The following is a 15,010-nucleotide window of genomic DNA, read 5'->3' as shown; positions in this document are numbered from 1 at the left end:
TCGGACATTGGACTACAGGGCCTTAGTTGGCCAAGTATGTTTTGTATATAAGGATCCATGGTCTTATCAAACTCCAATTACCAAATGGTACATACAGGAGTTGTTGCATAAAAGGAAGTACCATTGCCACCAGTGATCTTTAAAAGTGAGAAACTAAACTCATCACGTTAGGAGAATCCTCTAAACTTAATATAATAGGCTCACTTTATCACTAGAAACTTTTTAGTGATGACCAAATAACGAAAACACTTCGTTGAATGACGTGTTGTTAAAGAAAATAGCTGCGTCGCCCCCCTTCAAGACAGGAAACTATAGACAGGTACCTGAGGTGCCCTGCTGAGAGAAGAATTTGTCAACAATCAAGCACTTGAGCTTGCAAGAAAAAAATATATGATGTCTATGCTATTATTGGGATAAAATGAATCAAAAAAGCAGCAGAATACGAGAAGGATTTCTTTTCTTGAAGGGTGTATACATTAGAGTGTACCTGCTTGGTAGGCATGAAATCACTGACAAAGAGTTGCCTAGCTCCGATGAGCTTGCAAGCAGAATTTGGAATTTCATAGAAGCGGGCATAGCTAGGGGTGAACCACGAGAAGTTAGAGCAATTAATGGGTAGGTATCGTAAACATCCTGAGTGTATCACGGCATTGAAGCAGAAGAAACAGAAATGTTTTCCTTTCTTTCGCATTTGATTTGCATGCCCCCTGTAGATTTGACCCGGAGCCAATGCCAGTCTTTTTTGCGATCAAATGCACTTGAGCTAGTCACTAAGTAAGGCGACAGCACCAAAAGATGTGCATGTGTCATTAGGCCATTGGATTACTCAACAAAAAGTGAAGTGCCAAACGATGAAGAAGAACACTTGAAACCAGGCACTGAACCCTAAATGCTTCGCCTGGCTAACCAGATAGATTACTTCTATCTGCTAGCTTGCCCTAAGAAAAACAACAGTTCCACAGATATCTCCAGTGCTTTTCTATTCGAAACACAAGGGCGCTAAGCAAAGAGAATTTCAATTAACGAACAGTAGGTGCTTTTTCTTCCTTGGCCCATCTCAGTGATATGTAGGCTCTCAGCCCTTACTTGAATAATCCGTCCTCCCTACAGAAAGAAAGCAATTTTACGCCCTCCCGAAGGAAAACGTTTGGGCCGGCTGGAGCTCGACACGGAGCAAAATGTAGATGATCTCCGCAAATGGGCGAGGTAGGAGGACGTGGTTGGAAGTTTTTTAACACGAGGCCTTGCGCAAAAGACGAGTACTTCAGAGCCCACCAGGAAAAGGATATTGGTTCGCATCTCTATATTGATCTGCTGCGCTTCTATGAAGTTTTCCTTGTCTCCGATTTCAAAGCTGAATGGATGACTGAATCTGTCGAAGCATCATTCTATATTTGCAGATTGACGTAATGCTATGAGGAGTTAGAGTCTTCTGCGGGAAAGACATTTCTTGTAGAGTTTTTTAGATCTTTTTGCTCTACTTTTTCGAGTATTCCTTACATAAGATCTCGGAAGAGCCGATGTTTCCTTCCGTTCCCGGTAAATAGGAATTCTATATCCTCTAGCTCTTCGTGACCTGTTGTGTCTGCCCTCGACTTAGCCGTCATAGAATAGAAAGGTTTCTAACCGTTGAAAAGGATACTTCTAAACGTTAAGGGGCGCTCAACCTTCCACTCAAATCCTTTTTACCAGAAGGGAGCTCGCCTGCCACGACATATAAGGGAAAAGGCAATGTGTGGAACTAGATCAAGTTTGATCTGCCACTTACACTGGAAGGGCAAGAACTAATGCTTATGCGTATTCTTCCACGGCATATAGAAGGTTAACTACTCCAACTCGATGGCTGAGAGAAAAGTGAAATCCTAGCTTTCCCTAGAATCATCTCTTTACTATCCTGCCCCAGGGGGTTTTTCGGAGACATTCAACCCTAGATTTAGAAGCTTTCCCAAACAAACCTTTTGACCAGGAAAAGGCATACCAAAGATTTTTGGAAAGACACATTGAAATGGAAGCTCTCGAACCTATTCCGAAGTAAGTTTAGGATGAGGTTTCCGATCCGGTTGGTGTTCCGACATCCCGAATCGAGGTGGCTCTAAACTCAGGTTTGCCTACCTCTCTAGTTACAGAGGGAGGAGAGGGGCTTCGTCTTTTTAGGTCTCTGAAAAGCCAGTTGACATGTGCGATCCAATCAAGGAGGCAGTACTTCTGCCTGAGTTCCTCTGGATCCTACTCGTCGGGATTACCGTGCTCCCGCAGGTTGTTCACCATGCGTTCCATAGCACTTTGACTTTATATCTTTTACCATCTTGGAATCATGTAGATGTAGATTGCTTTCATCGCAGGGTCATTCCTGAAGGTGGCTTGTACCAGCTCTTCGTCATCATAAATAGCAAGCCACTCCTTGTTTATTACTCTGCTTTTTCACTCTCTCATTCTTAGTTAACCATTTCATTCTATTGAATCTTTGGTACTTTGAGTTTTGAACAATAGTTAGAATTTATTATTAAGCGATCCCCCGCTCTTTGACTTCTTTCTCTCTTTCCTTGGAAAGAACAGTTGTTTATTAAGGCCGCTTTTCTAGAATCTACTTTGAAAGTGGAAAATAGGTCTCTTCTTCAATGAAGGCAGAACTATTCACTAAGCCAACAGGTTAGCGAAGGAACTTTTGCCGGTCTTGCTGCTTTAAAGCGAACGAGTCTTCCTTATTCCTATGGTCATTAGAATAACATATTCATCCTCTTGGCCACTCTGAACTCATAGGTAGCTGTGGTTCGGTTTACCTTCTTTCGCTTTGCCTTGGGTTTGGTGGTAGTAATAGTCCTTCTTTAGCTCGCTCCTCCTTTCTTGGGTTCCCTAACTGTCTGCTATTGCTAAAGCTCAACCTATGCCTCCGGCAAAGGCAAGACGGAAAGCAAGCATTAAGTGAAGAAGCAAGTTCAATTACTCAAACGTTGGAACTTATTGTAAAACACATTCCGTCGCCCAAGTCAGATCATTGCCTACTGGCCACGAGGCTTATGAGGCCAGCGGAGGAGGTGGAGGGAAACGTATGAGATGAGGGATTTGGACTTGCTACACTTACCAGATGTGAGGTAGTGAAATGCTTTCCTTCCATAGCAAACTTTCCCATAGCCGTAGTTCCAGACTCTCCGAAGCCTATGACCAAGAGTAAGGGCACTCAGCAGGCTGCACCGATTAGAGAGAGTACATCGTCTATTCATTCCACTCATTCCTTAACGTCCAAAGCTAAGAATTCAAAAAGTTAATAGGTGGGTAGGTGTTCTTAGGTTCGTAACATGCCTTTCTCGGAAGCCTTGTTGAATTAATGGCAAGGGAGATATTAGCTTAATGGCTTGGCTATGCTTGAGTCAGCGGAAATCATTTATGACGAATAAAATCAATCAGAGGTAGTTACCTCTCCTGTAGCCGGGTATGAGAGGTCTAGTTCGGTGAGAATAGATAGGGATAGAAAGACCATCCTGGTGCACATGCTATGGGTCTTATTGTTTGTTGGGAAAGCAAGGAAGACTAGCTTTGGCGTGGGAAGCTTACCAATTTATGCGGTGGCTACTCGATCGAGAAGAAAGAGCAGTTGTTACCCGCCTCCACTATTAAGCAGCATGAGCCACTAGACTGACTCGATATCCGTGTGTGGATCCGCCCGAAGGCAGTCGATTGGAAAAGATGAAGACAAGGAAGAGCCATTCTTCATACATAGGAGCGAGTGGTCGAAATGGAAAGCGGACAAATGGAATTCTGTACAACTATAGGGTTCGGTTCTTTCTTCTGTCCCAGGTCCTTTCTTCTCTTGCGGATCTTTCTTACTTTTATTCCTCAGCTCGCTTACAAAAACTACATATTTTTTTAGATATGGACCCGGGGTTCTCGCTTCTGCGCAAGCTATTTCCGAACCTGCCTGCCTTCGGGGAGATGGGTTGGGTCATACGCGGGACCTACCCCGAGGAAGGAGGCTTGAGGCGCGCTAAATACAATTGTTTTATCAACACGGGGTGGAGAAGGCATTGCAATTTCCTGCTTTTATGATTGCTTCGATTCCTCTGATTCTTCTTCTGACAGGAATTACCAATCCTTTATTGGCTATGTCATCCTCTGTTTAGTTGATGTATGGTATGGTATGGTTACTAGGTAGTGTTGCTCGATACCCGAGCTTGCACGAGTATTAGCTGGCTATTCCACTATTGCCAAAAGAATTCTGGCTATTGGCTTTCCAGCTTTCACCTCTCTGCAGCTTCTGGAGCTGCTTAAGCGCTTAACTTCTACCAAAGTGTGGTATACATTGGATGGAATTAGAGTGGGCGTGGCTACCTACATCGGGCAAGAATAGGAGTCGTATTTCGTTTTGTACCACCGAATAAGATAGCGAGAAATCAGATCAAGAATGGAACCTGTGGACCCTCCGACAGTACGAGCCCTTGTTCGCTTGGTTGCTCAACCCCTATCTCCCAGGCTACGACCTATCGCATTGCCCTCGATGAGTCTATATCGGATGGGTGTTCAAGTCTTTTGAAAAACCAGCCCATTCTAGTCTATCTGTCCCACTCTAAAGAAGATAGTGAACCTGAGGTTGTGCTGTCTCCAATCCCACGAGTCCAATAGGAAGAGCTAGTCCTCTAAAGTAAAGTAGGCGAATTATGGCTAAATAAAAGAATTCTTACTTTCACGGCCATCAAACATTCCAAGACATCTCTTCAAGACTATCCGACTCAGCTCTGCGTAGGCAGAGCCAGGAACTAGATCCGTATCCCATGATCAGTAATCTTACAATTACACAACCACCAGATCCTTTAGGTTTGTTCGATTTATCAATAACTGATAGACAGACGCCTTTGACACTTCCTCCAGGTGGAGTTGATTAACACTCTCATGGTTGGTCGATGGAAATAGCAAGACGAGACAGACATGATAATCTGAGAAATATATGTGGTGATCCCTTAAGCAATATCTAAGAATTAAATGTGTCCAAGATTCAATTGATTGGTTGAAGCCAAGGTCTCGAGCTAGTCCATCTTCCTATATGATATTCTTAATAATGCGCAGCACCAAGCCTGAAATTGGGGAATGAATTGAATCGATTGCCTTCCTTTCCTGGACTGGACTGAAACTAATAGGCTGCTTCCTCGTCTGTACTTCAACTAGGAGGTTGTTGATATCACTCTAGATTCTCGAAAGGATATTGGATTGATTTCAAATCAAGGAAACTATTGAAATCGGGTAGCGAACCTATTGTTCCTTATTCTTTTGTCCTCCTCGGCTCTAGTTGAACAATGCACACACCCCGCTTTAGCTGCACATAATAAGGTGACCCGTGAGGCGGCTAGCTATTAGTTAGTGCGATGTGCAGTGAAGTGAGAGATCTCTCTACTCTAGTAGACCAGATGAAATAGCTGCAATGACTAATGTTTGATTGGGAAGACAGAATACATACGTTGACGTGCCCAGTCGAGCTACCGTAAGGTAGTCTAGTTAAGGAAAGGAAACCGACTATTCCCCTCACGCTAAGGGTGCGATTCCTTACTCTCCCACAAGATCACACTAAATACAATAGGTGCGTGATCTACTAGATTCTTATAGAATAAATTTATAACCTTAGTTGATAGACAGGAACCACCATCCCATAACAAAAAAGGGGGGCGAAGGTTATTTTGTACCAATGAAGACGGATTTCTCTCTCGAGCTGCTCAAAGATCTTTAAGTGGCTTACGAGGTAGACTTGATCATGATCCATATCCAACCTTCTCCCATCTGCTTCTGTCTCTAAAGATTAGAGTCATCGACGCGATTCCAGTCCAGTGCTGATAAAATCCTGCTGTCCAGTTCGGGAAAGCAAGTGATTGATTAGTTCCATTGGTCTATTGGCTTCAACTTCCTTTGCGCAAACCAACACCTATTTGGATTCGCTTGAGAAGAGCGCATTCTTGAGATGCTAAGGGCTGGCCAAAGGGTTAACTAAACTAATAAGATCTCTTCTTCCTTTCTTCTCTTTTATGCTTCAGCGAATCGACTTCTTCTCGATGATGGACATTCCACAGGCATTTCTAGAGTAAGATTCATGTGCAGCCTTTCTCGATCGTTTCTTATTCTCGAATAGAAGATGATAAGATGCATACCCCCTCCTCATTAAGTATGTTACTTATTTCCTCACAACCTCTTGATGCAAAAAACATATTCTTTCAAGGAAAAGACCTTTCTAATTCAGTGTAGTTTTTCACTGACTATTCTAGTGTAGTTTGACTCAAGTATACGTTTTCTGAAGTCTCAGATTGCATGCATTTCTTAAACAGTATTGCACACTACTAACTAAAAAACTAGTACTTTATTGACAGGAAGTTAATAAGTATATAATATGCAAACAATCCCTTGCTTGGTAGTTTCCTTTCTTTCCTACCACGCAATCAATCTCTTGCTTACTTAAAACTCTAGTTTTGTCGGACAACCTTGCTTCTTTCTTATAGCAAAGTGCTGAATCCATAAGCTTTCGTCGGAGCCTGCCACCAATCAGTCTAAATTAGTTACTTAATTCCTTAACTACCTAGCTTGCAGAGAATAAAGTAGGCTTTGGCTGAGATACGTAAAGGAGGAATAGTCAACTATACTCCGAATGTGCTTTGAGCAGACAGATATGTAGGTTGCTAGGAAGGAGGTAAGCGCTTGTCTTTCTGATGTCAAGAAGTAAGAAGAGGTAAAACTCCTAAAAAACAACTTGATCTATGTTGAAAGTTTATGTCAGCAAGCAAAGAGATTGCCTAGGGGAAAGAAAATAAAAAAGATAATAAGAAAATAAGTGTTTCAAGCCTAAGCAAAAGATAGAATGTTGTATTGCCATAACCTATGTACTTAAGCGAACTAGCGAAGAAAGGCGAAGAATGGCTTTGTTCAAGCCCAAGTCAAAATCTATCTCTAATAAAGCATTCAATCTTTCATCTTTATATTCATTATCTGCAAGTTTTGAGTCCTTCTTTGACTTTCTCCTTCCGGCACTTTTTAGTCATAGTAAAGATGTGCTGTAAGGATCAAGAGTGTACCATATTTGTTTTAAATTCTGCTTCACTTTCATCAGCCTTATTATGGGTTTGCCTGAGGGCAGCCTTATATTCGATATACTCCCCTCCCTTTAATATTATTCTATTTAATGCAAGAGTAAGGATAGACGTCTTATTCTTCAGTGTTGAGATAGAATGACTGTAGACCCTCTTCTCTCTTTTAGTTAGCCTTACTTATTCCAATTCCTAATCTATACCATAAAGCAAAGCCCTTTTTGCGCAAGGTTCTCTCCTACGTATACAATTCTCACTGATGGGAGTAATATGCCAGTAACTATAGAAGACTTTATTATTATTCTAAATAGGCGGCAATAGGTCCATCAAGATAAAGTATGACTAATAAGTAGTAATATAGCTAGTTGCTATACATAGACTTGAAGTCAGGGCTTACTCATCCTAATCTTCTCTTTACTACTTAGTTAAGTTTAGTTAAGTTATAGGATCAGAACGAGATTTTCTTTGATTGCCGTTATAGGAAGTGAGCAAGCAAGCTAGACACGAAAACTCAGGATAGACACGCTGCTCTTCTAGCTTTGGTTGGAAATAGAAAAGCAAGTTATAGGGCCCATGCTGCATTCCCTCAAATAGCAGTCTTTTTTTTATGTCTAAAGAAAAGTTGCCTATTAATAAGCAGTCTTCCCTCTTTCATAAGGCTCTAACTTGCGTAAGGAATCAAGGAGCTACAGGAGTATACCGCCGAGTACTTACTATCTTGGATAGCTTTTTGCCTTGCAAAGAGCATAGATTCAACTTCAATATATGTAGCTAACTCTCTATTGCTTTATTGCAATCCGCTCCGCGCCACTTACTCGGGACTATATAGTTCTGTCTATAGCTAGTGCTTACTTTTCATAAGGTATAGTTACTGGTCAGATTCTAAGTCACATATAGTTGTAGTGCTTAATCCAAGGCAAGGGGATAAGTGCTTGCATAGGTTAGGTTGAGATAAACTCTATATTTCCAGTCTTTAACGCATCCATTCCTTGGGCTTAAGCATTGTTGAGCTTGACTTGTTCTAGCATAAGCCATCTAGTAGGCCTGTTTAGCATTCTAAGCAGCCGCCTTCCTATACGCATAAAGTGGAGTTATATTAGTACCTCACACCACAATATAAGTCTTATACTAAGTAGGATCACCCACATTTATTTACTAAGATTTGCTTTATGAAAGTAAATGACACCAGGATAAAGACCTTCTTTTTACCCATAACCTTTCTCTGCAGCATTGGAACCAAGATCGGGCTTGGCATAGTTACGAGGTTCCCGTTCTATTTAACTAACACTAACTGAAGCTAACCAGAAGCTTTCTTCTCATGCGACTCTTGGATCGAAAAGAGGCTGTTGGACTGGACCACGGCTGAAACTGCCAGGCACGGACTAAAAGCTTTTATCAGGGATTCCCGAGTCAAACGACTACCATACATAGCATAGAGCTGGAAGCTGCACTAGTGTACAGAGAAGACTGGATGTGAACACGGGCGGACATTGGCTATGTATGGGGCACTCACTAATCACTATTAGCAGGAAACAACTAGCAGAAAGAAAGATGAACGCACTTTCACTCCTTGCTCTTCAGCACGTACTCACACGAGGGACTCTCAAATCTCTATTTCAGACCATAATCTTTCGATCCCTTTACCGAAGTGATTGATAGCAGGGCTCCAAAATCATAGGGCTTCTTCTATTTTTAGTGTGAACTCACTTCTATTCTATATCAAGATAGGGGCTTCAGTACTTGGCTGACCGCCCGGTGGAAGACCTGGTTCTACCACACAAGGGCAGCTTTCGTAGTCCAGGATTATTTTCCTCATATGTAATTTCACCTCAATGTGGAAATGTCCAATCTTATTCCAAAATAGAAGGTCTTCATGAAGGTCTGTCTTGTTTCAGGAATATAGGTACCGAAGTTCAATAGCGGTAGGTACCAAGGAGAAGACGAGTCAGGGCCGATTGACAAGACTAGCTAGGCTGACCTTCCAGCCATACTCCATCCAATATCGAACGGAAGTGCTAAAGGTTTCATGTGATGCTGACCTCAATGAACCAGACCTCGACAATTCGTTCATTCCTTCGCTCCGAGGATTGGTCGAGTACTTGGCCACATGCATGAGTAGGCCTGTTGCCGGGATGTCCCATTAAAAAGGCAGGTCCCATATTTGAAATACAAAAATAAGATCAGATAGCGCTCAAGAGGTTTTCCTCCATACGAGAAATCCTTCACTTGCAGGGAATTCAAATAGATGTGTGGAAGATCATCAAAGAAAGGAAAAAGACTGAATTCGATCCATCTCCTCCCTTTTCTTTAAACCAAGAGCTACTCCTCCCTTTTCTTTTTTTATGTAATTTCAATACGATTTCGTTTGTGTTCATGTTTTCAATTTAGAACCCCACGGAAGTGAATAGAAAAAAAGCAAAATACCCCTGTGATACGCCTTCCTTTACCTATTTCTAGATTGATTGATGTTCAATGGAGGGAAACTTGCCATTCCTTCTTTCCTTTGAAATTGTACATTTTTTTGATTATGAACTAATTGTATCCTTTTTGTTCCCATCGAGCTTTCTTGCCTAGTGACTAAGGATTTTCACACTTGTTGTGTCTATAAAAGATTTTCTCATAAAACACTAACAGAAGTGTTAGAGGGATTCACTTTCGATAAGAATCCAAAAGCAAGTTCCCTATACTACCTTCTTTCCCTCCTCTGTTTCTGTCTTTAAGAGGCAGTGCATCCGGCAGGAATCGAACCTACTTTTTGACCCATTTTGCCTTTCTAGGTTGGTGGGCGCTTTCACCATTCAGCCATGGATGCTTTAGCGAGTGAACTAGGTTTTTATTTGAGAGCGAACTAGGTTTTTAGTGGTATTCCTTCTCGAGCTTCTATTTCTTCCGTTAAGGGAGATTCGGGAAAAGATGGAATAGGAAGACGTGTTTCTAGAACGAACAAGATACGGGTAGAGAAGGGGAAGTTAGCAAAGTTAGACAAGATTGGAATGGGCATAGGAACATGTATTGATGTACCAGATCGGCTAATGCTCCCAGGTTGATGCGATGTATTCCACCAGTTGACTGGAGACTTTATTATTGGTATATCGATCGGTCCAGCATGGATTGAAATAGGAGCCGGTTCGACAGGAAGCTTTTGAAAACGCAGTGCACCCAGGTAAATAAGGAACAAGATGAATACAGAAGTTAAACGAGCATCCCACACCCGAAAGGTACCCCACATAGGCCTTCCCCGAAACCCCCCAGTCACTAACGTAAACAAAGTAGAAAAATCACCAATTTCTGTACCGGTTCCGGAAGAGCGAAGAAAAAGGGGATGTTCTGTTAATGGGAACAAGGAACTGTTTATAGCCGTCGCGATATAAATAACTATACTCATCCGAGCTGCAGGAACATGTACATACGAAATACGAGAATTTCCACCTTGTTGAAGATCTGGTGGTGCTACCCGAAGACTTAAATGAATAGCCATTGCTGTTAAGAACAACCGAGATCCAATGAGAATTTGCGCGTAGCTTTTTGTCTTTGACATAAAAAAATAAGGTTGTAATAACGAAACTGACATTTTATTTTCCTTGCCTTGCAAGTGGAACAAGAAAGACTATATAGTTATTTTGATTCTATAAACAATCAAAGGATTTCGCATGCTTTCCATGGAATGACGGAATTCCCCTTGCTTAGTTTTCGCTCCGCTCGTGCGTGGCACTCCTTGCTTGCGGAGCGGCATATCGGAAAAAGAAGGATTGACTTTCTATACGGGCCCGTCCCCTCTTACCCCTAACTAACAATTATGCTGCTCTCGCCTTTTTGTAATCTTATCTTTCAAAAATGCACTACTAATTTTTACGGCCTCCTTAGTCACCCTATCCACTCTCGTCCTGTTTTCGGGTTCCCTTTCAGGGGATGAGGATATTTCGATGATTTCTCCCTCCGTAGGTGGAAAACGCGTGGGTGAGTAGAGTCTGTGCTTTGCTTTTGGGGGCACCGGCAAGAAGCTTCTCGGCCACCCTACTCTGACTTGATTAGCTACTAGTAACTAGGATCGTTCAAACAGTCAGTCAGCAATGCGTACTTCTTTCCTAGTTGAGTGGATCTGCGTAGCAGAGCCCAATCTTCTACCACAAGCTCTGACCTGACTTGTTGTACTTGATTCACCCACGTAAATAGACAACTTGGATAATAAAAGTCATCCCATAAAAGAGAAGTGAGTCCGCATGTCGGCAAATGATTTGGAATTGAAACTGGCTACAGAGGAAACCGAAGCCCTAACTCCCCATTCTTTCTATCTTACATCGCCATCGAGCCCTGGCTGTAGAGTCACTGGTTTCTAATCGCAATGGATTTAAGTTTTCTTTGGCTTTTCCATTCGCTTCGTTCAACCCTGATCTGGATAGATAGCTCGGCTTCTATTAGCTGAGAATGGTTTTGTCAAGGAAAGGTTTCGCTATACAACAACAATGAACTCACTTCTGATCAAATTGGATTGGATGAATCGGTAATCTTTCTCTGTCTTGTGAGAGAGAGTCACTTGCTGTATTGAGAGCGGGCGAGTGACATGCATTAAGCGAAATCAGTTGTTATGTTTTTGATCTTATTTGCGCGAGAAGACCCTTGACTGAGGAGACGTGTTTGGCTTGGATGATGCCGCTATGCTCCTATTCACTTTCAGAGACCGCTCTGAGTTTGCCGGTTTTGCGGCAACCCTTTCACTAAGAACATTTTAGCCATTAACGAAATGCCACTATTCCACAATGCTTCTTTGATTTATGTGTAGAAGCGGTAGTAGTGAAGAAAATGGAGGGAGAAGAAAGAAAGCGATGTGACACGAGAATAGATCACATCCGACAGCCAGCCATGCCATTAGATAGATCCGCTCTGAGTCTTCTGCAGGATGAGATCCGCTTGGTCTTGTGATAGGGGCTTGAGGAGGAAGAAGAGGGGATTTCTGAAAAAAAAGAATGAATCTCCTTATTTATAGGGAACAGGACGTGTGACTTCCTCAAACGAAACGAATGTGGCTTTCGTGATAAGGCAAATCCTTCGTTCGGTACAATCAACATATTGAATCTACGCTCGCTCGGCTCGGTGCTGAATGAACTCCTTCATTGATTCCGGGCTGCTCGTAGGGGGACTGTGAAAGCAAGCGTAGGAGATCAAAATGTGAGTCGAGTCCAATGGGTAAAAAGGGGAAGCAGGAAAGGGTTCTGATGTGAATTCTTCTGGTTTGTATATCTATCTCAGCCCTTGCTTGAAAACCTCAAAATTGACTTGCATCTTCCCTTATCACACTACACTTTCTCTTCCTTATTCCATTTCACTGAGCTAAGCAACACTTTTTCACGTATTCACCCGAGATATTATAGAAATTGGTCATATTGATCTGTCGTCTTGTTCTCGATAGGAACTTGCTGCTGTCTTGGTTGGTTTGAGAGCAGGCACTGTCTATATATCCAAAACCGGAGGAGAGTTTGGGTTTGGATCACAGACGATCGGAGATTTTGGATTGAGATGGATGGTTGTGCTTGAAGTTACGAGTCGGGTAATGCTAAGTTGAATCGGCTGATCCGTTTCATCCTCTTTCGGCAAAGGAAGTTGGACTTTAGTTAGCTAAAATAAAAGTACCAGCAGCCTGTCTGTGCCCTTTGAGTCTATAGCCGCCAAATCTAAAGATTCCTTAAGTTGTCGTACGGCTTCTTTTTCTTCTTTTGTCAATGATCGGTGACAATGAATGCTACGAATGTTCGCTTCCACTAATGTCATATAAGAATTGTGAGGTGCCCATAGCTTCCCGGAAAGAAGAAGAGTCATTGTCGTTTCCTGACCGATATGAATGCACATATTGACCCTCGCCTCGGGAAATACCACCAGTAGAGTCTGCAGAAGGTGTCGTTCAGGAGAGATGCTGGGCTCTAGATATGCGAGTGAGATACCCGCCCTCGGTCATGACCTGGGTTGAAGAAGGAATCTATGTTCTTGGAAGCAAAGAAAGAACTCCGGTATTCCGACCTTATCTTTTTGCTCAAAGAACGAATCAAACCCCTTGTCGAAGCCCTTTATGATATATAACCCTGGATCGAGTCAGATTTGGGGCGGCTGAACCCACTTAAGCTGAAGCCTTAGTAGATGTCGACGGAAAGGTGAGAAGAGCTGATCGAACCTACCAAGCAACAGTTAGTTGTGCGGTGTACATACAGGCTGGTTTCGCCATTAGCGATGAATTGGATTTATTAGTAAGGGAATGAATGAAGCGGACCGGAAAGAAGATGGATTTTGGAATAGAAAGAATTCCTCTTCTAGGTTTCTGCTTCAAGTAGTAAGCAAAGGATCCTACCTGCTAATGGTTGAAGACCTTGGCGGCCTCTAGTTCTTCTATCTAGTTTTTTAGCCTAGCGCGAACGAATAAGCTTAAACAAATGGTTTCTTTGGCAACGGTTTTTTCTAGTTGATTTGTCCTTATATATATTAGCCATAGTGTAGTTTAATAAACTGCTCATAGCTCTTACCATTCCTTTATCCATGCATAGACTGGGAATATATTAGCTCTTAGCTCTGGCACTTTCTTCTTCTTTATTTGCCATTGCATTCAATAGCCTATTTGAAGTTAACAAAAGCTTTATTAGCTAGCTCTATGAAATACGTATATCTTCTTGGCTATCTAGGCTATCTCTACAGGCTTTTTCAACCTATAAGCAGACCTTTGTATACACCCTTGTAACTGAACTAGCTATTCACAAAGAAAGGTCTATACCGTACATATACCAACTACGCACCCCTTGTATACTTCTTTTTCCTTCTCCCGTGCTTCAAGTTCTGCCCCGGCTCACTCCTCTTTCCAGCAATCTATGTGGGAAGCACTCGTTCAAAGTAAGTTGAGATTCAAAGCGTTCCCGTAAGCTAGTAAGTCAATCAAAGCTATAACTCTATTTGTTAGTTTCAGGAAACTGGTACATATTTCAAATAATAATAATATATATATATTATTATTTGGTATTTACCAATTTTAGACTAAGCATAAATTCATTTGGAAAGAAAAGGGAAATCCCCTGAAATAAAGGATTTTGACTACGTTACCCTCAAAAAGAAGAGGAAGACAAACTAGCCAAGAGACAGAAAAAGGTAGAGACCAACCACCGAAACAAGGGAGTAAGGGCTAGGGGGATATGGGCCAAGAAAGGTCCAATGTATCGGTCAGCTATACCTAATCCTTCACTCAAAAATGCATCACACCCTTTGTAGGTTCAAGCCGAAGTCAAGCATGATCACCTACTGCAAACTCCAAATATCGTGGTCGGCGTACCTGGTCCTGAACTGCTTTTAATCTAGAATAAGTGGAATCTTCTCGGCACTCTCCTTCATCTTCTGTGGCCCCGTCGGTCGGTACGTGCCAACCCCAACAAATCGGGGTACGACAAAGGTTCCCGTAGAGTGCTTCGAAAGGTGCCATTCCGATGCTAGAGTGATAGCAGTTGTTGTAAGCAAACTCGGCTAATGTATCTCTATGCCTATTTAGTAGGCCTGCTCATTGATGCTCTTTGGGCCGATTGTATGGGATGTGTTCTGGTGTACAGTGGGAGATGCAAGGATATCGATTGAAGTTTGATTTGTTGGCCATGGAGTTGGGAGCATATGATGTAGTCCTAGGAGTAGACTGGATGATGAAATTCCCTATTATTTCAATAAGTCTTTCCGTTGGTTGTAACTAATCACGTACCCGCTGCTGCGTAATTCCTTTTACCTAACCAGGATTGCAGTAAAGATAAACAACGTTGGGCCTGCCTGCTTGTTCAGCACCACCCATTCCCATGGGAATATATGGGTTTTTCGGTCCAGTGGGAGGAGCATTTTCCTTTGAAGGTAATTTTCCCAACCAATAAGTATTGGGCTCCCAAGTAAACAAAGCGAAGGATCAAGTAACCAACATGTTGCGGAGCAGCCAAGTAAACCCAGAA

General features: G+C 42.3%; 1 protein-coding gene across 1 annotated transcript; it reads right to left on the bottom strand.

The window, feature by feature from the left end:
• Positions 1-9,403: 9,403 nt before the first annotated feature.
• LOC123103043 (putative cytochrome c biosynthesis ccmC-like mitochondrial protein) lies at positions 9,404-12,667 on the bottom strand. Its single transcript, XM_044524531.1, has one exon. It carries the CDS (start codon positions 10,624-10,626, stop codon positions 9,904-9,906), a length of 723 nt encoding a protein of 240 aa, XP_044380466.1. The 5' UTR covers positions 10,627-12,667; the 3' UTR covers positions 9,404-9,903.
• Positions 12,668-15,010: the final 2,343 nt, after the last annotated feature.

The sequence above is a fragment of the Triticum aestivum genome, chromosome 5A (genome assembly GCF_018294505.1).
Source record: "Triticum aestivum cultivar Chinese Spring chromosome 5A, IWGSC CS RefSeq v2.1, whole genome shotgun sequence".
NCBI lineage: Eukaryota > Viridiplantae > Streptophyta > Magnoliopsida > Poales > Poaceae > Triticum > Triticum aestivum.
This window is presented reverse-complemented; position numbering and strand designations above follow the sequence as displayed.

Coding starts and splice junctions, on each gene's coding strand:
- LOC123103043 (XM_044524531.1), bottom strand. CDS start 10,626: ATGTCAGTTTCGTTATTACAACCTTATTTTTTTATGTCAAAGACAAAA.